Raw genomic sequence first — 21900 nt, 5'->3', positions numbered from 1 at the left:
TATTATATAGTATTCAATAAAAATTATATGTAAATTGTGTCCCAATTAAAACGTTTTCTAGAAACAATTATTTACATGTACAAAGACAAATTTGATAGGTGTACTAATGGAAGGATTTTTTTCTTTTAATTCACCTTTTCAATTAAAGAACAAATAATTTAAATATTTAAAACTTTTAGATGAATAAACAAATTATTACCAGCTAATTAAATTCAAGAAAATGTATAATTAATTACTATTATTAGGGCATGATACCTAATAATAACGTAACACGATTTTGTTGGGCTGGTTCCAAGCTGAGGTTTAAATGATATTTGTGGTTTAGGTTGAAATAGGAATGAAGGATCGGTTGGCAAAATAATAAGTAGATAGAAATAATTATATATACTGCCAAAAAAATTGGTGAAATATTAATATAATTTTATTTTTAAATTGTAGTTGTTTGTTATTAATTAGGTGTTTCTAGGTAGGTAGGTACATATATTACTAGGGTTCCTCAGACAAGACAGCAATCATTACCTTTAAGAGACAAAGATTTTTCCATTCACTTTGTTACGTTTGCAATAGAGTGGTTTAGGAAACCAAACTCCACTACTTGATATTCTTTTTTTTTTTTTTTTTACTAAACAATAAACATAATTACTTTTCATATATTATTAAATAATTAAATTGGATTTTATTTAATTCAACACTTGTTCTTGTTTACAGGGAAAAATGAAAATTATCGCATATAAATTCCACTCACCATCCTTCAATGGAGAAGGCCCTAATACATATTTATATATATATTTTAAATAATACAGAACTATTAAGCAGAAAATATTTTTTTCGATACGGCAACGAGAAACGAGCATTCATATTTTTTAACCACGAAACAACGGAAAACGAGACATGAATTTTCGAATTCTTTCAACTTTGAAGTTGAAAAAGCATGAAATGGTATTAGTGTTTAAAGAAAAAGATACTGCCTAATAAACTCAACATAATAATATGCAGCATAGTCAAGCCACAGCTTAAGCCTCGAAATCGATCATACTCTACGAGTTTAACAGCCAACCACACATCTCGTGCGGGTGAAAATACCGGCCGAGACACCATAACGAAAGGAAAAAAAAAAAGAAAAAAATATATATATAACTAAATAAAACATAGATAACATGTACTTATAGAAAGTATCAGTTTCTATGCATATATAGATATATAAAAGAGAGCTGGTGTTCATAAGAAGATCAGCCACATGAGAGAGAAACTCATCCAACGGTTTCAGTGCCAGAGATTTAGCGCGGTGAACGGGGTCGGACTGGAGTCTTTGATGGGCTTACCCTATATTTATGGGATTAAAAATGAAAATTAATTATTTACGAGAAAATAAGGTTTTATTACAGGAACAAATGCAATAGGATCGAAATGGAAAACAAACCTTATAGGCAGTGATCCTAAGACAGCTCCGCTGCAGTTCAGAGCTCCTATTGCACTCTCAGCCTGCCAAACCGGAAAAAAAAAATGTTGTAGTTCGGCATTTGTTTGTTGCACACGTCCAAACTCCAAAATGGACAGCATAAATAACACCAATAGCGGAGTTACGAAAATACCCCTCGAAAACTCAAGAACTCGAACTACAAGTATCAACCTAATGATCGAGTTCGCTAAGTTTCGCAGATCAAATATCACCACAGGAAAAGGACAGCATCAAATCAAGGTTGCTGATGTCAGGTAAATTTGTCTGCTAAATTATCCGAACTTTAGGTGATGGGTTAGGAAAAGACTGACATTAAAGGCAAGAGCTGCTAGTGAATCGTTATCCCGAAACAACCGTTTAAACGGAACTCTAACATAAGCATTCACGAAGCATTTCTTCACTACCATTCACATCTGCTTATATGCTTCCGATACAGACAATTTACAAACATAATGGCTAACATATACAACCTTCCGTGCATCCAAACTCTAATAGGTTGTCTCCAGCTCAAGTTGAAAAGAAAGACGATCTTCGGTAATAATGAACAATATCAGTTGTGAGGTCAACTACATATATGGTAACTTGTCTAACAACGAAAAGGGTGGAAGGCGTAAATCTTTATTTCTCATGTGACTAAATGTGGATTGTCTTCAGCTCAAGTGAGGCTAACCATAATAATCACTCGGATAAAGCCAAAACAGTCGCATACGGATTCTCAGACAAGAAATATATCAGCAGAAAACAAATTTGGCAAGAAATTGAAGATTTTATTGAGAGCGACGAATGAATGAGAAGCCTGAGACTCTTACCATAACAAACTCCACGAAAGCTATGCGTGTTGAATGATGAAAATCACCAAGCAACCTCAAACGAAGAACCTGAGTCAACAGATGCATTCCATGAAATTATCAAGATTTCAAGAAATGATTTTTATTTTGTTTGATAGTTATCATAGCAGCAGCTACAAACCTCTCCGCAAATAGACTCAAAGAAGAGCTTGACATCTGCTTGAGTGACCTGCATCGGAAATACAAACAATTAAACAAATCAATCAATATATGTCTAACTCGAGCGATATGCCAAGAAAGAATAATAGTGAATCCCGAAAGATACCTTTTTGTCGATGTTTGTACAATAAATAGTTCTTACACACATCTCCCTTTCATCCTCGGACTAGTGCGACACAACGACAAAATTAGTTTCTTCATTACAAAAAGCAAATAACGTTTGAACGTCAAACACGTGCCGCGGAAATTAAATTGAGAATGGTAGCAAATTTCTCACCCTTGGCAAGAAAGTTGGATTTACAGGTGCAATTGCAGTCTTGGAAGGTAGTACTCTCACCGGATAAAACCCAAGCATAGTTCCCGCCAAACTTAAAGCATTCATCGCCCCTTCTGCAAAGTTAAATGAGACGCACCGTAATGTAGTAGTACAAGGAGAAATTGGTAAAATACATAACTTAATGATCAGAACTGATAATCAACATACCCTCGTCAGTGAATTCAACAAAGGCGAAACGAAGTACAGAATTGGGGTCACCACAAATTCGACAATCCACAACCTTCATTATCAACAGCAGAAAAGAAATACTGAGACCATACTCCTTACTTGTAAATTCTAACATGGGAATTGGGATTGAAATATAGCTAACACATATATTTATACCTGTCCACAACTAATAAAAAGCGCTGCAAGATGCTCCTCCGTAACCTGCATTCACATCAAAAGATAGGACAAACTATTATACATGGTCGAAAAATAAAACGATGAAGAATTAACGAAACACAATCGTAAAAGCCTCTCTTTTACCTGTTGATCAATGTCGGAAACATACACTGTCCTCCTAATCACATCTTCTCTTTGAGCCATGCTCGTTCGGCTATTCATCCTCTGCTTTCCATTAGTATAGCCATTTTTCTTCTGTAAGACCATTAAAATAACTAATTCGCCTCCCCATACACTAAACAGATAGGAAATTAAAAGAAAAATAAAACAGCAAAAAGGACTCTTTAAGCAGAAACTAACACAGAGCATTATTTCACTTAACAGATATATATTGTCAAGTAAATGAAAATACCAACCCTTTTAAAAGAATTCCCGGTAGTCGGAACGCCTGGGTTAACATGCTGCTGCATAAGAAACCCATTACCATTATACCCAAATTGGCCCGCCACAGCTGCCGCCATAGCTGCGGCGGCCTGTGGAGACACCACCAAAATTCTATGATGACCACCAATATCACCAATGGCGGTGAGAGAAGGCGGCACAAATTCTTTGGCCATGGGGTTCAACTTGGAGAGCATTTCCTCTAAATCCCTCATCTCCTTCTTAAACCCATCTCCTCCATCATCGTCCACGTCAGCTTTCTTTTCCATCGGGGCTCCGGTTCCGTTGATCGGGTACTGCTTGAGCTGCGGATGGTGGCCTTTGGAAACCTTCTGCTGCAACAGATGGAAATTCTGATCAGTGGGCTTAGTTGACTTTTGGTTGTTCCCGGCTGCTTTCGTCGACTGCTGGTGGTGGTGGTGGTGATCCGCCGCGAAATCGTTGAGTGGGGCGTCGCCGTTCGATGACGTCATCGTGTCCGCTCCGGCATTCTCCACCACCGCCATTGATCAAAGAAACCTTCCGCGAGCCTCTCGCTTATCAGCACTTGTTCCTTTTCTGTCTGTATTTCTTTTTTTATTTATTTATCAGAAAACAACAAAAAAGAACAAAACCCAAAACATAAATTCTCAGTTCGAACGGATCAAAGCTTGAAATTTCTGACTTTAAAATGAGTTCTAAAAAAATGTAATAAAAATAAAAATAGAGCCTTTTTACCTCCTGATGTAAGTTCTAAATGGTGTCCATTTACCCAATAAACTGGAAGATCGTGAGTAAAAGATATCAAGGAAGATGATTGCAAAATAAAGGATGAGCCAATAACAGAACAAACTTTTTTTCCGCTGATTTTTATACTATTTCCAAGAATATTTTACTGAGATTGAGTCTGCAAGGAGAAGATATATGTATATAGAAGGAAGGAATTACACACTGTACATGTATTTAGAGAGAGATGAGAGAGAAAACACAGCTATGGATTTTTCTTCGGATCTTCTGTTTTAGCTTTTTTTTAATTATTATTATTTTTTTTAATTATTATTAGTATTCACTTTTATGTTTATTTATTAAGCTTGTTGGACTGGTTCAGAAACGCCCAAAAATATATGATGAAAACTGGTCAGGAGAGAAGGACCCTACCTACTGTGTGACATATTATATATAATTCAGAACAATTTTAGTTTTTCTTTTTTTCTTTTAAATAATAAAAATTTAATATGTTTGTAATATAATTAAATTAATGATGAATCATGGTTACATGATTGAGGATCATCTCATGTTATCCATGCCATTCATGTAAGTTTGATGTGTATGATGGTAATCATGTAATGTATGATGGATGGTACGTGAATCTTTTAATGTTAGAAAAAGACTTAAATCTTGTTGGTTTAATTTGGTATTTATATTTTTATGAGAATTTACTATATACTTTTTTTCTAACTCTCTTTCATACTACTTCCAAAAGACCCGTTACATGCTGTTACACAAAAAAAGACACGGTATACTCAACGCCGTTAAGGATTTATCTAGTTTCATTAACTACCAAATATTTAGAATGCGAGTTTTTTGCACCAAAAAAAAAAAAAGAGTAATAAAACGACAAAATATGACCTAATATTCTCAAGATATTGAGTATTAATTAATTTTTTTGGGGGGCAAATGAATTTCACTAATCCCAAGTGAATTCTTAAAAATAAGAAATGGATGAATTATTTATAGTGGGTACTAAACTATTTTCCGCGTGGTGGCAAACGTCAGCAGGAGCTGCCACGTGTACCATGCCATTTTCCAAATCAGTCTTTATCCGCAGAGCAGTGACAACAGAGAAGAATCAACTTTTTTTTTTTTTTTTCTCTTCTTGAAAAGTGCATCGCGCTAATGCTACGGTCACCACCGCCAACACCACGGCAAATATACATATACGACGTCGTTCCGTAGAATCAATTAAAAATAAAAATAAAAATAAAAATAAAAATAAAAATTTGTCTCATTATCTAGAAGCCTCGTTTTCTGGTATTTGTTGTCGTTTAATTGGTAGGTGGCAACCTTACCTTAATGACTCGCGTGTGTGCACCCTTTTCTAATGGGATTTTTATACTATATTTACCTCTCACAAGTCACATCAATATAATGTTAATTTCAGTCAAATATTAAAAATTGCATTTCAATAAATATAATAAAATAAAATGAAGAGAGAAAAAAAGAATCACGTTTTTGTATGCTAGGGAAGTAGGGCAAGGGGAGATTAAATGAACATATTTCATGTATTAGGGTTTTAGGTAGTATAACTAACTGCATAAGACAGACTTCTAATTAAAGAAAGTTGGACATCACCAAACAAAGCCTTAACCTTGTTTAGCTGTTACTGAGTTGTTTTTCTCTACTAGCATAATTTAGTGCCTATAAAGATTCGTCTTATCCTCAATTTAATTTTGGTTTCATTACTATTAATTTTTCCTACTCAAATCCAATTCTGTTAATTAGTATATATTAAATTAAGCAAATAATAGCCATGAAAAAGACAAATGCAGAACAAATCACGCATACTTTATATGGAATATTATAAATGTATAGTAAATGGTAAGCTTTAAAGTAGTTTTTATTAGAAAGAAATTGATATCTTAGTATAATTATATTTATATCCACCAAGCTTATAACTTAAGAGATACATAATTTTTAATTCAAACGGTATGTTCCATGACTTTATAATTCATGTGTCATGACTAGTATGTTCTTGTGCAGTCCTACTTAGTATTATCGAAGCATTTCAATAAAATATCGAATCAAACAAGGACCCAACTACGGCATGAAGAAAACAAACTTAACTTTTGCATTTATTTAAATTTACAAATATTTAGCACTTACCGGTAAAATTGGTGATAGTGTATGTCGGGCGTAAGAGTGGAGTTCCAGAAAACTCCATTGGAGGCTTTAAATCTCAACCAAACACTTGTACGAGATTGGCGAAACCAATTCAGCTTCATAATAAATGGTGGTTCAGAATTCGGCCCACTTGGCTCTCACATGCCATAACTCATGAGCACCATGCATATGTACCTGCCAAAAAGTACATTAGTTTCATATATCAGCTACTTGCCAACTAGCTCAAGAAAAAGAATGAACAACAAATTCAATCAAATAATTCATCCACATCTAACTTATAATGAAAACTACTTCGGCTGATTTGCCACAAAATAACCAATTGTAATTACAGCGTTAACAAGTATACTTAATCAGAAACAAGAGGAAATAAAGTTACATGTATCAATATAGAAGTTTACCATAACCATGTTTTACCACCACCGAATCCGCAAACGAATTTCCTGATGAGAAGTACGAAGGGTTCCGCTGACCCAACAGTGTCTTTGTAAACTTACCGAATAGCAGTTATGAAGTTCAATCTGAAAATGTTAAGACATACAAATGTGAGTTTAGAATCTGTATATCCTACAACTACAATTACGAAGTCGAGTAGAAGTAAACAGTGAGATCCAAAATGAGTGTCCTGGAATAGCAGTTAAAGAGTTGAAAATCTGATCAACGTACCTAAGTTCATTTGCCAATGACAGTTGGAGGTGTCCCTTACTTAACACGGTTTTGCACGAACTGCGTTCTATAGATAGGAGTGTTTGCCATTAACCCATGAGCAGATAAATAATTGGGTTTCGTTTTTTTCCATAAATTAACAAATTTTGATAACCAAAATGTTGATCTGCTATAGAATCACTAGCTAGGAGGAAGTCTCTCGTTTATACTGGTAATGGTGACAGAGAGTGTTCTGGCTGTGATCTTTGTAAAAGTATCCCACAAAAGGGACAACATGGTGTCGAGGAGTCCTTGTACGGAGAAGACTTTAGAAAAGATTTAAAATCTGAAGGATATTTGGGCATTGTGAATAAAATGCTAGGTGCTAACTTTCTAGCCCGTCTTTGACAGCACTTACAATACCAGGAGGGTTTGGTCGGGAGAACACGCATAGTAACTGCACACCTTTCTAGCTTATGTCTCTGACTAACTCCATTACCATAGTTCGTTCCTGAGCACATTGCATCTTCCTTTGATTCAAATGGCACAGCTGCTGAACAGAAATTGCATTGCTCGTCCACTTCATACCCCAAAATATCTTGTAATCTCCTGCGCAAAAAATTATAAATGCAAATCATTTAACTAAGTGAAAGCTGAAAGTTTAGTGCATGGGGAGAGAAATTGGCACACAACAACATTGATAAAAGCAGTTCAAATGGGGGAAACTGCGAGGGATTACCTCTTCTCAACTTTTCTAACTTCTGCTGCAAGAAATTCAGAATGACCCTTTACATTTTCTCGATTATGTGAAACCCACTGCGCCATTTGTAGGAATCCATCAGGACTCCAGGAACCAACTTTTAGAACATCCATTGATGAATTGGATAGCAGACCTAAAATCGCAGAAAAACTAATACCCACAAGCCTTTCCAAGAGTTCGTTTTCACTGCCCAAAAACAACTCCATCCATAAAGTTACCTGTTCTTCTTCGGCACCACTTAACCCTTCTAGGTCCGGCTCTTTACTGCTCATAATGCCTGCTTTATATTCTTTAAGCATTACATGTCTGCTGATAATGTTGATGAGATGTAACTGGCGGGATGAAAGCTTCGGCAGAAATTCAAAGATTTCAGATAGCAATGTGACAGAAATGTCAAACTGGGACCTTAGGTAAAATTTCAGCCATTTGAGTAGGACATGCCCTACATACTCAGGTGCAGATTGCTTGAAGGCCAGGAGAGCTGCCACAATATCCCAAATGTTCAGAAGCCTGCTGAGATTTTCATACTGATTCAAGGACCATAAAATGTTAGTTTCCCAACAAAACAGTTCTTTCTCAGGGAATCCAGGAAAATATTCACTGTTAATATCTGGAGATGTGGAGGAAATGCCCAGTTGCTGCCCTCCAATCCAAAGGAACTCGACAGCAGCTTTATGAGTTCTGAAAATTTTACAAGGTTTATACATTATTGCAGAATAGGTAAATAGACATTGAGCTATTACACTTTAAAACTGCAGTTAAAGTTCATCCGTCAGTTTTTCCCAAGGGTCATGTTAACAACTACGATTTGCAGACTCATCTTTCAACAATCTTTGACAACGTGATGCATAAAAATAAGGGGGATCATAAGGTGCACTTGAAAGGGCGGCAATAAATGCAGATTGGGTGAGATTAGCATGGCATGCATGTATGATGTAAAAACAATAAGCTACCAGAAGATAGAAGTCTTGACATTTACCTTGCCTGATACATGGGATGTAAAAGATCAGCATCAAACTTGCGAGCCTGCAAAGAGGCACAAATTTTTAGGACTATATTCTGTAAGACAGCTATAACGCCATTTATTCTGCATAAGGCTAAGTCTGATTTTTTCTCTTTTCTTTTTGCTTTCACTGTGTCACATGGAAGCATACTAGCATTGGTTTCGAGTCAAATTTAGTGTATAACTGATACGAATCGGACTAGTAAATCAATAGGGTGGAACTAATACAATTTCCTACTAGAATAGAGATGGAAAGATACAATACTATACCATGGCAATTGCCAAGTTTCCAGGGGATACCGCCAGACCAAAGCAAGAGTCAAATACGTAAGGAGCCTGTACAAAGTATTAGTATTAGTTGGCAAACAAATATGTAAATAACGAAACTAGGCAAATAAATTCATGCCATACATCGGGTGAGTACTTCAAACCAGGACTAGTGGAGGGCATAGGCACTTCCGAGAGAGAATTCCCAACTAAAATCCAGCTCTTCATGGAGTTATCCTGAAATCAATTAAAACAAGTGATAGACGAACTGATGAGATTTTGGCTTTATCAATCACATGAAATTCCTCTTGAATGAAGTATTTTATAAGTAGCATTGACTGAAGATGAGACAAATAAAACTCTGGTTTCTAATATCTACTGATGCAAACTATTAAGCAGAACACATTTAGCGTTCAGGCATGGATAAATGCCACGTAGCACCATTCAAAATTAAATATTGTACCTGGCTGCAGCTATACAAACAACGCCCATCAAAAGCCCAAGCTAAACCAGTAACCTGATGTTTATTTTTGAAAATACATTAATGGCCACTCCAGAGGAAAAAATCAAAATACCAGTAGTGAGAACTTACAATGCGGTCATGTGCATCATAACAACCAACTTTTTCAAAATTTCTGGTGGCCATCTCAAGCATCCACACTTCAAATGAACCAGAGCCTTTGCCAATAGCCAAGAGCAACTTCCCCGGTGAATGTGAGGGTACAGTAAGTGAAAGTACAGAGATTGTTGCAGAATCGACAGTCATAACCTAATTACATGAATAATCACCAATTTGAAGAGAGAGGATTTGATCAGAATTTCTGGTTTATATATTTGAAAGGATAAGCAACCCAAGCAGTGACATGACATGCTGACCTCCTTCAACAAAGAAAATGAATCATAGATAACTTCTGATGAATTCAGCAGTTTCTCACCATTTTCCTGCCAGATTTTCACTCTATAAAAAAAGGGAGGGGGGAAAATTAATCAAGTTAGTCATCACATTTACATAAATACAAGGTCAAATTCTCAACTAGTCTTGTTCAGAATCTTGGACTATTACAGAGTATATTTAACAGTAATTGTTAATTGTTTATTTATACTGTTGTTTAATTTTATTCAAATAGGATTTCGACGAGGCTTCCTATGTGGATATCGCATGGTATTACTTGGATAGAAATAAATACTGCTTTATTTTAGAGATGTGACATTGATTATCATTGATTAGCATATTCATTCACCTGCCATCAGAACTTCCAGTAGCCAATACAAAGTGGGGTTTTGAAATGTTAGACTCGTACAATGCCCAACTGATTGCTGTAATCCAAGTCTCATGTGCCTTGAGAAGGCCAACAAGCGATACTTTACTTGAATATCTAATGTTATCAGTAGAATAGCCATCAGGTACATGAATTCTCCACAACGAAATTCTACCACACTTCCCTCCAACAGCAAGAATAGAGCAGGAATTAGAAGAGTTGTGAGGAATAGTAACGCCATTCCCCAATGTCCCCCGAATTGGAGACCAAGCAACAGTAAGCGACATCAGCATTTCACTGCGAGAGGCATACTGCTGTACGGTTACTAATGGGAGATTGCAGTCTTCACTAGCTTTCTTCCGAGGCTTTCCTTTACCAGAAGAGACAGGAACAATTTGTGACATGTTAGTTCCTCCCATATCGTCTGGATCTTTTGCTGCTACCTGATGAAATAAAAATTATCAGAACCAACTGTGTTAATGAAGTTTTAAAATCGGAAATCAGGATGAAGAGATTTTCCAACTGGAAACAAATCAAGTATCAGAAGGCTGCTGGTTCAGGATAAGGATTGGATACTGGGGAAATTAGATAAATCATAAGTCAATGAACAGAGAACATTACACTAGCTGCATTTCGTCTCCTTCTTTTGCAACCCTTTCTTAAACTAGAGACAGTCAGGTCATTGGCAGATTCATGATCTGCATTATCGCTTTTTGGTATTACCTGAATAAAGAGAAAGACCAAATCAAACTACGGCTATCTATGAGAGTAAAGGGACACCATCAAGATCATATCATCTGGAGAATGTGTCAGAAATCTAAACAACTTACATCTAAATTTTCTGAGGATACAATTTGATATTCCTCGAAACTGGTACTCTTGAAATAATTATACAGCTTTTCAGATATGTCCAAAACCTGTACAATTCAAAGTGAAGAACAACTTGAAAATGTTAGAATCCACTAACATTAGAACACAAACTAATCATAATTTCAAGTATGCTTGAGAAACCAATATTATCGTGTTAAGTATCATTCAGCAAGAAAATATGCATAGACACTGCTTCAAAGATGGAATGAGGCATAAGTAAATACGTAGAATTATAACGAAACAATGAGAGTGGATGAAAGTTATACAGGGGAAATGAAATTTCTGCCTCCCCATACGTATATAAATTTCTGATATGACACTAACTAAGAAAACACAAGAGATTCCCAGTAGCAAATGTCAGTCAAAAGTGTCATAGTTGGTGAAACTCAACTAACATGAAGATAAAACAAAGATCGTGTAAAGGCATAAAGGCTGAAATAATTCAGGTTTTTGTGTTTATATGCACTTATGTTTTTCTATAGAATATAGGAGCAGAGAAAGCTAGCTTAAAACATAGTCCTGATCATGTCTATATAACCATTTAAGGTGGCCTTTTGACTTGGCACTTCATGTACATTTAGCTGATATTGACAAAGTAAATTGGTTACTAAAACATGACTAACGGGAAATCATCATATACTACTATCCTTTGAATTGCATACCTCTATCCATTCAACTGAAAACTCACAAGAAGGAAGTCGGTAAAGTTTTACATTCCCCCCAGTGGTGCAAACAGCAAGCAAACAACTGCATAATTAAAAATAATGTTATAATCAGCTCCATGGATGCAAGTAGTGTGCCACAATAAAAAAAATTAAAACAGCTAAAATAGATTGTACTAGTACCCGGCGTTGTTAGCGAGACCCACAGGCGACCAAGAAATTGACCTAACAGAAGGACGAGCGTCCCGTGATAACTGACATGGTAGCAAGCACCCATTTAGCAAATCCGCACCTATTTCGGATGAAAAAAGTAAAAAAATTAAAATTCACACCTCTTCAAACTCGAAACACATATGTTAATGCTACAACCAGAAAAGCTAAAAAAAACCAAACAAATAAATAATAAAACCATCTACCATATATACATAGCTGATCTGAAACCACAAATTTAGCTGAGATTAGACACTTGTATCTGTGATTAGCATACCTTCACAATCAATCACACCAATTGGAAAAGTCTTGGTTGATGGAATGGTAATTATACCTCGAACTCCAGGATTACCAGGATTCTAAACAAGCGGACGATATGATTAGCAAACAGTAAAAGCTGCCGATTCAAAAGACGCATAATCGAATGACTATAATCCATCGCTAAAACTAAACAACAGCAAAAACATATAAAACCGTAATTCTAAACAGGCATATATCAGAACGATCAACCGGTTTAGTGAGGGCTTTGAAATTAAGTAACTAAGGAGAAGTGCAAAGTTTACCATAACTATAACACTGGTGCCGCAGGCCACGGCCACCAAGTTTTCTTCAGACCAAACGACGGCATTTGGATAAACGAGCGATGATCCGAGCACAGCGGATTGTAAGCGGGAAGACATTGTTGAAATTCGAAACGAATAATTGAAATTGAAGAACGAAATTGCTCAGTAAATAAATAAGATTAGTAATGGCGGGCAAAAGGAGATTTTGGCGGAGAAGAGTGCCGCTGCTGCAGTTTAGATTTCTATACAGTTTTATTTTGGGTGTGGTGCGGATTCGATGCGGCGACCTATTTCAATCTTCACGGTTTCAGGGCTTAGGTTTAAATACCATGAAGTTTAGAGGGCTAATAGTGTAAATACTGGGAAGATGAAGCGCTTTATGTGAAATTTATTTAGGACTACAATCACAACCTAAGCCCATTAATAATGAGCCTAATTGGGCCCTTTTCCGGCCCATTAATAATAGGGCCTTTGTGCAAAACAATTTAAATAATGGAAAAAACTCTAATTTATTAAAGTCAGATTCAGGTCAAATAAGCCTGCCATTGCCATTGACTTGACTTCTCTAATTTCTTCACAATTATATATATTCAAAGTCCAACATTAAAATATTATTAATTACCCCTTTTCTTTTATTCATTGACATTTTACGAAAATGAAAAAAAAGCTAGATTAGGATAATGTTTTATGAAATTATTTGGAATTTTATTTAAATTTCGTCATGAATATTATAATTACATAATATATTCACCAGTTTTTTTATTATCATAAAATTTCCACCACTACCTGGTACTCCATACAAATTACAACACCTTTTTTTTTTTTATTAAATAAAGGAGTTAGGCGAATTACGGCACGCTATTACGCGTAAGATATAGAGACACGTCATCAAATTCTTGTTCTCCGTCCACACGTCAAACTTAGGAAATAAAATAATATTATTTTATTCGTATTTGACGACGGAGAAACTTCCTTTGCCAATTCGATTAAACTTCCAGACCTTTCCAAACAATTTGCCTTCGCACTATAAATATTCCCCCCTTTAAATATTTCCTAATCAACAAGTTTTTTATATAATAATAATAATTTGATCGGAAGAACAAATTTAATAATATTTTTGTAGAAAATAAATATTTTCAGCTATGTGGATGTCGATGTTCAGCTCATTCGAAGCGTTTGGCGCCGAGTCTTTAAGCCAGAGATCTGCCCTTTCCCGCTCTCCGGCTTCGGCTTCGGCTTCGGCTTCTAATAATATGAAGCAAGAACCGGCGGCTGCGGCTGCGGCCGTAAAAATTGATGATCTGAAAAAGGGCGAGGAAGTAGATTCATCTTCTCCGCCGCCGAAGAAGCCGGAAAACCGGCAGATGATAAGAGCGCCGAGGTTCGCACCGGAGTTTGATGGGATTTATTGCTTCGAAACTATTATTCCCTATTGAAATTCCTAGGGTTTTCTTTTTCTTTTTACTTTTTTTTTTTTTTTTTTTTTTTTTTTTTGGGATTGATTATAAGAGTTTGGTAGTGGTATACTATACGATTCTTCTCTGTATATATATATATATATACTGATACTCGCTTTAATAGACGTATTCTTTTCCCTGTCAAATTTTGCTTTTCTATATCAATGATTTTATTTTATTTTTATAATTGTCGATTCATTTCTTGATTAATTTTTTTTTATTGTGATGACGTTCTTTCCAATTAGTAATAGATAATAAAACACCATAAATTATTAAAAAAGTCGATTTCACGTTAACACAGGTTTTACACGTTTGCTGGATTTACTGTCAAAATTAGATATGGATGACCTGGCGGAATATTCCGCGAGTCGGGCGTTGCACCTGATTATTTACACCGGTGAATTTGAACTGTAGGTTGTAACATCTAGTTTCCCGAATATTTCGTGAAGTGTTTCAAATGAAGCGAATCCAACTCGTATATATGATCAATAATGATGTAACAATTACGTAACAATTCGACAATAGTAAGATAAGCAAAGTGTTCTTTCATGTCAAAGTCGAACTCAAAGTGTTCCTGGACAATAGTTTTCATCAAAAGAATTCACATGTAAGTGGAGTCCCTACAAGCATTCACATGTTGTTATTATTAGCAATAGGTGGCAAATTCGAGACGAAAAAGTCGTAAATACCCTTAGTATGTTCCTCGATAATGTTCGTCCCGATTGGTGGAGCTTCATCGTAAAGGAATTTTTGTGGGGGCTTTGTCCAAGGACACATGACCACAATTTAAATGATTTTGCCTTATAACTTTTTTTTTTTCTGCAATAATAGTAGTGTATACATGCACTATTGCTAGCTAGCACTCAGCCACTCATCTACATCACTTGATGTGTAACGAATCTCTTGTAAGCTGTACTATATATACTAATACATGCTATAAATTAGATCGAATATCGTTTAATTTATACGCAAATACAGAATACGTCCACAATACATTATACATCTAAACTTGCTATATATAGCCGTTGGGATGTTATAATATATACATATCAATAAGAATGAGTGGTGTTACGTGGTTTTTCGTATCTGCAGTACTACTTCTGCTCACTGCAAGTCTTGATGCTGTGGCAAATCGAGACGATGATACAAAAGTTAGTACTCTGTATATTTATTGCTTTTTATTTACTTGGTTATAATTAAACGTACATCGCGTATGTTTAATTTAATTTCGGTGAAATGTTTGTTGATTAATTAATTTAATGATTGATGGTAATTAGAGAGAGGCTTATATTGTGTACATGGGAGAACGGAAGCACAGTGATGTGGAGCAACTCACCAAGTCCCACCATGAAATGCTTGCCTCAGTTCTTGGAAGGTATATTTTTTACTTATTTAATTTGTTCTAATAAATAAATCGCTGCGCTCAAGTAAAATAAAACCCAATTTTGATCTATGCATGTAAATGCAGCAAAGAAGCAATAACCGGTTCTATGATATATAGTTACCGACATGGATTCTCCGGTTTTGCAGCCAAGATGACGCGCTCTCAAGCCAAATATATTCAAGGTATATAAGTAAAACAAACTAAAGTAGTGATCAGAAAGTTGGAAATATAAATATTAAATGATTTATTTCACTAACAACGTAATTTATCTGGTCCTTTTAGGATTATCGGGAGTTGTGCAAGTCTTCCCGAATCGAATATACGAGTTGCACACAACAAGGAGTTGGGATTACCTTGGCCTCTCTACTTATTCCACAACAAATCTTCTTCATGACACCAATCAAGGAAGTGATGCTATAATTGGTGTCTTTGACACTGGTAATTAATTGTCACTCGTTCATTTCTTTTTCTTCTTTCACATAGCATATATTTGAAAAAAATTCTACTTGAAAAATTTATTAATATAGGAGTTTGGCCCGAATCGGAATCGTTCAACGACAAAGGCCTAGGCCCAATCCCACCAAAATGGAAGGGCTACTGTCAATCGGGCCACCTTTTCAACGCCACGAGACACTGCAACAAGAAACTCGTCGGGGCCCGCTACTTCATCGACGGGTTCCTCGCCTCAATAGGCGAACCATTCAATGCAACCGAAAACAACGAATTCATCTCACCAAGAGACTCGGACGGGCACGGGACCCACTGCGCCAGCACCGCGGGCGGCTCCCCCGTCAGCAACGTTAGCTACGACGGGCTGGCCCGCGGTACGGCCCGGGGTGGCGCCCCCGGGGCCCGCCTGGCAGTCTACAAGGTAGGCTGGCTAGGTGGGGTGGTTTCGTCTTCGGACATTCTTAAAGCCTTCGATGAGGCCATCCATGATGGAGTGGATGTGTTGTCTATATCCTTGGGGATTGATTTACCACTTTACCCCGAAGTTGATAAGAGGGATATAATCTACTACGGCTCGTTTCATGCGGTGGCTAATGGCGTAACGGTGGTTTGTTCGGCTGGGAATTCCGGGCCGGGCTATCAGACGGTGGAAGATGTGGCGCCGTGGGTCGTAACTGTTGCCGCTAGTACTATAGACAGGTCGTATCCTACTCCGATCATGCTCGGAAATAATCAGACTTTCGCGGTAAAATTTCAATGCATCTTGCACGTGGTAAAATAAACCCCGATTTTTTTTTTTTAATTTTCTTTTCGGGCAGGGTCAATCAATGTATGTGGGAAAAGATACAGGCTATGTTGAATTATTCTTTTACAGCGAACGAGAGCCAATCTCCGCACAGCAGTACGTAATAATACCGAACAAATAATAACAATCAGCTCGGATTCCAACTTTGAAGAGCTGATGCTATATAACTTACACGTGGTCAATTGATCGATTTTTTGCAGGTATTGTGAAGATATAACTGCCAACGACACTCAGGTAGTCGGAAAAGTAGTTATCTGCTTCACTGCAACAGGAACTGAGAGCAATATACTCACAGCTGCAGCTATTGTCCGCATGATCGGCGGATTGGGTCTTATTGCAACCAAGAAAACTTTTCAGGCCACCTCAACTTATTACAGTCCTTCATTCCCTTGCATTTTGGTCACCTACGATGTCGGGAGTCAGATTGTTGCTTACTTTCGTTCCACAAAGTCAGTGTACTATATATGTGTGTGTGTGTGTGTGCACGCGTATATTAACTTGATAATAATTCTAACACACTTTTACTACATTAATAAAAAGGGACCCAAAGGTACGATTGAAGCCGACAAAAACTTACATCGGCAAACAAGCTTCCAACTACATTGCATCCTTCTCGTCTCGAGGTCCTAATTCTCTCTCCCCAGCAGTACTGAAGGTAAATTAGCACATATAACTTATATATAACTCCATTAATTAAAAAAAAAGAAAAAACGAAATCTTACTTGATCGAGGAAGATTACAAGGTTTTTTAAACAGTCGTAATTAATTAAATAATATACAGCCGGATATAGCAGCACCAGGAGTCGACATATTAGGAGCGTACATTCCGACTACATCAAACCCTAGCGGTTACTTCTTCGAGTCCGGTACATCAATGGCGGCCCCACATATTGCTGGTATAGCTGCTTTGCTCAAATCTCTGCACCCAAATTGGTCTCCAGCTGCCATTAAATCAGCAATTGTCACAACAGGTTATTTATTTTAATTTAATTACAACTTTGTAACAAAATATATATATATTTTCTGTCTCTATAACTTTGTTTTCGATGATCGAAAAAACTATTGCAGCATGGACAACAGATCCGCACTCGGGCGAGCCCATCTTCGCAAAAGGAGACATACCCAAAATTGCAGACCCATTCGATTATGGAGGTGGACTTGTTAACCCTAATGCAGCAAGAAATCCAGGGCTCGTTTACGATATGGGTACTCAAGATTACGTAAACTATTTATGTGCAATGGGTTATACTAAGTCCGCAATCGGTCAGCTCACGGGTCAAACAAAACCTTGTCTGAAATCGGGCAATTCAATTCTAGATGTGAATCTTCCTTCCATAACAGTTCCGAATCTTAAAGAACCTGTTACTATAACAAGAACAGTAACAAATGTGGGAGATCGAAATTCTAAGTACAGAGCTGTTGTTGTTCCTCCTCAAGGCGTTGTTGTGAAAGTGAATCCTACGTATTTGGTCTTTAATGCTAAGGTCAAGAAAACGAGCTTCACTGTCACGATTACTACACTGCATAAGGCAAGTACAGAGTACTTCTTCGGAAGCCTGACGTGGACTGACGAGGTACACGAGGTGAAGATTCCTATATCTGTCAGAACCGAGTTTCCGCAGGTTTACGGTGATTAATTTTTTTATCGTGACGAAACGAAATAAATAAATAAATAAGAACTTATGGCCGAAATCGATGTTATTATTATGATTTGTTTGTTGCCCTCGATGTTTAAAGAACAGCTAGTTATTACACTGGGAAAATTTTAATTTACAAAGCTGATTCAGTTATTACCGCGGCTTCCACTTTATCCGTTTCTCCGTTTCCTTTAGGAATAATAACACCATAGCCACCGGCTTTTCTTCGGTAAACTATGTTAACCTCACCTGTAAAATAAAAACACATTAATATATATAAAAATAATAAATATAAAAAAAATCAAAATGCACGTATATATACCAGTTTCCTCGTTCCGAAAACCATAGAAGTCGTGATCCAGATTCTCCAACTGCTCAACCGCCTCACTAACTGTCAAAGGCGGCATATCAAAGTACTTTGTCCTAACAATCTGTTAAATCAGAAAACTTATATAAGTCCATGATAAAAAATTAAAAAAATAATAATAAAAAAAAAGTTTCGGCATTTGATTTGCAGATAGAAAGACAAACCTCGGCAATCACGGTATCTTCGTCTTCATCGGGAATAGCTTCTAAATCCTCTGCAGCCGGTAATTCAGTAGGTTCGGTTACATTATTAAAACCTTTGATATGGCGGCCGTGGTCGGAGTCTTTCTCCTTGATCTTTCTCAATTTTCGTTGAATCATAGACGAAACCAAATCGATACTACCGTAAAGCGACTCTGCATCCTCTTCTGCTCGAATAACTCCGTGTTTGTTCGTGAACAGAGTAACCTGTAATTTATAATTACGGACTAGATTGAGATAACAAACAAATTCAATACATAAAAGGAAAATTAAAAAAACACGGATAAACGCACTTCACATCTTCGTAGTTTAGGACCTTTACCGACTTCTCCGCCACGAATAGACAACCTGACATCTACTTCCCTTACTAAATGGCTGTGCTTTTGAACTGCCATACCCAACTTCTCTTCCACGTGGCTCTTCACCGCGGGACTCAACTGTAAAATCCATAAAACTTCTCATTTTTTTTTAATTGAGCCTATAAATAAGGCCCGGTTTGGCTGGCAAGATAAGATTAGCCAAGATAAGATTAAATAATCTAATGAGACCCAATTATTTTATTGGAGCTTGAAATGTATCTAACAAAAAAACTCATTAGAAGGTAAGATAAGCCATGATTATATAATTTTGGCTGGTCGACCCGGCAATTTATTGAGGATACCAAACATCAAATTAAGTCCAACTATTTAGTTAATCATGGCTTAACTTGGCAACCAAACGGAGCATAAGTCTACAAACAAATTGCATGTCCCAGAATACAATTAAAACAAATTGAGTTATTCCGTAGTATAATCAAAGAGCAGCAACAAAATAAAAATAAAAAACTCAAGAATTAAAGTGACAGCTAGCCCTAGCTAGTCCTAATTCAGGAATTCTTGATATCATGATTTAATTACATTTAGGGAAACAATTCAGCAAAAAAGACAGCATTTTTAGGGAAAGGGTACCTCGAGATTTTTGCCTTGAAGAATTAATTTGACTGAAGAGAGAGAAGCATCCCATGACATTTGAATCCCAGATGATGATGATGATCTTTTCATTACAGTTGCTGCTTTGAAAGGTAAACCCATAAAAGTGGAGTTTTGCGACGAAAATGAAAAGGGGTGGTGCTTGGGTGACGAAGTGGAACAAGTAACATGGTGCTGCTGGTGATTGATGGCCACGCTCTTCTGTATAATACTTGTCGGTGCTGCAAACAGTGTTGCCATTTTCTTTCTTGATACTTTCAGAAGTACAATTTCTTGAGGAAACAAAAACAAAGGTGAGAAATCGAGAGAGAGAGAAAGAGGTTTTTGGATTGGATTGGATTGTTTATCCGGATTCAAATAATGGGAGACACGTGACTAGGTACAATCAGATAATTATTGGTCGGAATGGCCCTGATTTTTGCTGTTACATATATATGGGCCATTTTTGGAAGGCCCACTCTCCATCTGAAATGGATAACTATGCTTTTGATTTTTTTGTCATTCTAGATATGCATTGCGTTTTTTTAATAATTCATCAATTTTTTTAAAATAAAATAAATAGAAGTGTATAAATTTAATATAGTTAAAAATTATATAATTTATCTCAGAGATAAAGTTTATGGAAATAATATTTTAGTCACCCTCTTTTTTTTTCTTTTTTTTTATGGGACGAACGAGATGAAAATGTCGCAATGAAGTATATGAACACCATAATATTATGATCAAAAATAGAAAAATAAATGTGGGTTTTCTAATACATATTAGTCGAGATTTTCCTCAATATTTAAAGCATAAACCTTTCATTTTCAATATATATTAATTAATATTAAGATTTAAACCATAGAGTTAAAACATGATCTCCCGGAACTAATTAAATGTTGGTATATGAAAAATGAGAACCACATAATTTACAAACCTAATATTCGTTCAGAAAATAATTATTGCATGCATGCTGTACGTTGACCTAATTATTTAATGCTAATCTCCTTGCTTGATTGGTTATGTTGAATTAGGTCTTCCTTCAGTTTGATCTTCCCAACATGCATGTTTGGGTTTGTAATTTGGCCATATTAAAGTTTATGTCAAATTTGCTTAAACATGTGTCTAAACTAAATTTTTGAAATATACAATATTAATAGAGATTAATTATTAATTCTCCAAAAAAAGTAACATTTGTTTGGATAAGAGCCAATAAGAAGGGCCAAATGCATCCAATTCATATGTAGATTGCCAGATTGGACATTAATATATACTTACAATATAGTTGTGGATAAATTGGATAAGGCAAAAACATGCAAGAAGATTGTCAACGTGTACAACTACTTCAACAAGAGAGAGGGGTAAAAAACCAAAATGTATGAACAAAGGATGCCAAATTGCTAAATGTCAGAAAATCTAGGGAGATATATATATATTCATGCACAACTTGTCCCCTTAATGAGATATTTTGTGACATTTTAGAACTTTTCCCCAAAAAACAATTTAATTTAGTAATATATCGTTTAATGTAATCTTTAAAATAAAATTTGAAGCATATTAAAAGATTACAGTAAATAGATATGACTTAGATATGTAGGTATACAACTCAATGAGAGTTTATGGAGAACTCAAAAGTTAACGTATTATTTATAATTGAATTAGTATCCTAATGGGCTTTACTAATGCGATTAATCCATCAACTTAATTATTTGTAGATGAACTGTATTTGGTGATTTCTCTTGCGGCCCAATATAATAATAATTTGTGGATATATTTGACTGCCCAAATAGCTATATTAAATACATATATATAAGAGACTTACTTTTTGGGTTCCGATTCAGTCTATTTAAGTAAAAAAAAAAAAAAAAACAATTCTGAAATTTTATAGATTTTCATTTCAATTGTTGATGTAGTTTACATTTCATATTATGAGTTCTATATAATGTTTGAAAATTATTCTGATTCTCTT

At 35.9% G+C, this 21900-nt stretch overlaps 4 protein-coding genes across 6 annotated transcripts; 1 reads left to right on the top strand and 3 right to left on the bottom strand.

Annotated features, from left to right (window-relative positions):
* Positions 1–985: 985 nt before the first annotated feature.
* Positions 986–4369, bottom strand: LOC105964598 (polyadenylate-binding protein-interacting protein 12). Its single transcript, XM_088819198.1, has 11 exons — positions 4286–4369; positions 3544–4138; positions 3272–3382; positions 3128–3172; positions 2951–3023; positions 2744–2856; positions 2573–2632; positions 2429–2476; positions 2269–2337; positions 1421–1482; positions 986–1323 (listed from the first exon to the last, which is right to left on the bottom strand). The coding sequence occupies exons 2-11, from the start codon at positions 4072–4074 to the stop codon at positions 1278–1280; spliced, it is 1158 nt and encodes a 385-aa protein (XP_088675324.1). The 5' UTR covers positions 4075–4138; positions 4286–4369; the 3' UTR covers positions 986–1277.
* Positions 4370–6238: 1869 nt separating this feature from the next.
* Positions 6239–13038, bottom strand: LOC105963565 (Transducin/WD40 repeat-like superfamily protein). Its single transcript, XM_012987978.2, has 17 exons — positions 12685–13038; positions 12399–12480; positions 12095–12203; positions 11912–11996; positions 11210–11296; positions 11001–11102; positions 10362–10822; positions 9997–10078; positions 9713–9889; positions 9584–9637; positions 9265–9357; positions 9124–9189; positions 8830–8876; positions 7830–8531; positions 7112–7699; positions 6847–6966; positions 6239–6622 (listed from the first exon to the last, which is right to left on the bottom strand). The coding sequence occupies exons 1-15, from the start codon at positions 12799–12801 to the stop codon at positions 7315–7317; spliced, it is 2649 nt and encodes an 882-aa protein (XP_012843432.2). The 5' UTR covers positions 12802–13038; the 3' UTR covers positions 6239–6622; positions 6847–6966; positions 7112–7314.
* A 1825-nt stretch (positions 13039–14863) lies between these two features.
* On the top strand, positions 14864–18570 carry LOC105964604 (subtilisin-like protease SBT3.9). The gene is made up of 10 exons (XM_088819194.1): positions 14864–15292; positions 15419–15516; positions 15610–15707; positions 15808–15963; positions 16053–16720; positions 16794–16876; positions 16981–17229; positions 17321–17435; positions 17562–17751; positions 17849–18570. The coding sequence occupies exons 1-10, from the start codon at positions 15200–15202 to the stop codon at positions 18415–18417; spliced, it is 2319 nt and encodes a 772-aa protein (XP_088675320.1). The 5' UTR covers positions 14864–15199; the 3' UTR covers positions 18418–18570.
* Positions 17286–20350, bottom strand: LOC105963580 (ribosome-binding factor PSRP1, chloroplastic). 3 transcript variants are annotated; one of them, XM_088819196.1, is made up of 6 exons: positions 19932–20350; positions 19278–19421; positions 18949–19191; positions 18740–18848; positions 18575–18666; positions 17286–18379 (listed from the first exon to the last, which is right to left on the bottom strand). In XM_088819196.1, the coding sequence occupies exons 1-6, from the start codon at positions 20190–20192 to the stop codon at positions 18374–18376; spliced, it is 855 nt and encodes a 284-aa protein (XP_088675322.1). In that variant the 5' UTR covers positions 20193–20350; the 3' UTR covers positions 17286–18373. The 3 variants fall into 3 exon arrangements, with proteins under 3 accessions (XP_088675322.1, XP_088675321.1, XP_088675323.1); XM_088819195.1 differs by having other exon boundaries at positions 17286–17721; XM_088819197.1 differs by lacking the exon at positions 19278–19421 and having other exon boundaries at positions 17286–17721; positions 19932–20256.
* Between the last annotated feature and the right edge of the window lie 1550 nt (positions 20351–21900).

Source organism: Erythranthe guttata, chromosome 6 (genome assembly GCF_056151865.1).
Source record: "Erythranthe guttata isolate IM_541 chromosome 6, IM_541, whole genome shotgun sequence".
Lineage (NCBI taxonomy): Eukaryota > Viridiplantae > Streptophyta > Magnoliopsida > Lamiales > Phrymaceae > Erythranthe > Erythranthe guttata.
This window is presented reverse-complemented; position numbering and strand designations above follow the sequence as displayed.

What these genes read in the sequence shown, in the direction of transcription:
- LOC105964598 (XM_088819198.1), bottom strand. Translation starts at nt 4,074, where the DNA reads ATGGCGGTGGTGGAGAATGCCGGAGCGGACACGATGACGTCATCGAAC. An exon ending in ATCCAACTTTCTTGCCAAGG is followed by an intron (nt 2,633 to 2,743) that starts GTGAGAAATTTG and finishes GTGTCGCACTAG; the next exon opens with TCCGAGGATGAAAGGGAGAT. An exon ending in GTACAAACATCGACAAAAAG is followed by an intron (nt 2,477 to 2,572) that starts GTATCTTTCGGG and finishes TTTCCGATGCAG; the next exon opens with GTCACTCAAGCAGATGTCAA.
- LOC105963565 (XM_012987978.2), bottom strand. Translation starts at nt 12,801, where the DNA reads ATGTCTTCCCGCTTACAATCCGCTGTGCTCGGATCATCGCTCGTTTAT. An exon ending in TTTCAGTTGAATGGATAGAG is followed by an intron (nt 11,297 to 11,911) that starts GTATGCAATTCA and finishes TGAATTGTACAG; the next exon opens with GTTTTGGACATATCTGAAAA. An exon ending in GAAACTTGGCAATTGCCATG is followed by an intron (nt 8,877 to 9,123) that starts GTATAGTATTGT and finishes GCCTCTTTGCAG; the next exon opens with GCTCGCAAGTTTGATGCTGA.
- LOC105964604 (XM_088819194.1), top strand. Translation starts at nt 15,200, where the DNA reads ATGAGTGGTGTTACGTGGTTTTTCGTATCTGCAGTACTACTTCTGCTC. An exon ending in AATTGGTGTCTTTGACACTG is followed by an intron (nt 15,964 to 16,052) that starts GTAATTAATTGT and finishes TTATTAATATAG; the next exon opens with GAGTTTGGCCCGAATCGGAA. An exon ending in GCTTACTTTCGTTCCACAAA is followed by an intron (nt 17,230 to 17,320) that starts GTCAGTGTACTA and finishes ATTAATAAAAAG; the next exon opens with GGACCCAAAGGTACGATTGA.
- LOC105963580 (XM_088819195.1), bottom strand. Translation starts at nt 20,192, where the DNA reads ATGGCAACACTGTTTGCAGCACCGACAAGTATTATACAGAAGAGCGTG. An exon ending in TTCAAGGCAAAAATCTCGAG is followed by an intron (nt 19,422 to 19,931) that starts GTACCCTTTCCC and finishes TGGATTTTACAG; the next exon opens with TTGAGTCCCGCGGTGAAGAG. An exon ending in CGGATAAAGTGGAAGCCGCG is followed by an intron (nt 17,722 to 18,574) that starts GTAATAACTGAA and finishes ATTTAATGGCAG; the next exon opens with CTGGAGACCAATTTGGGTGC.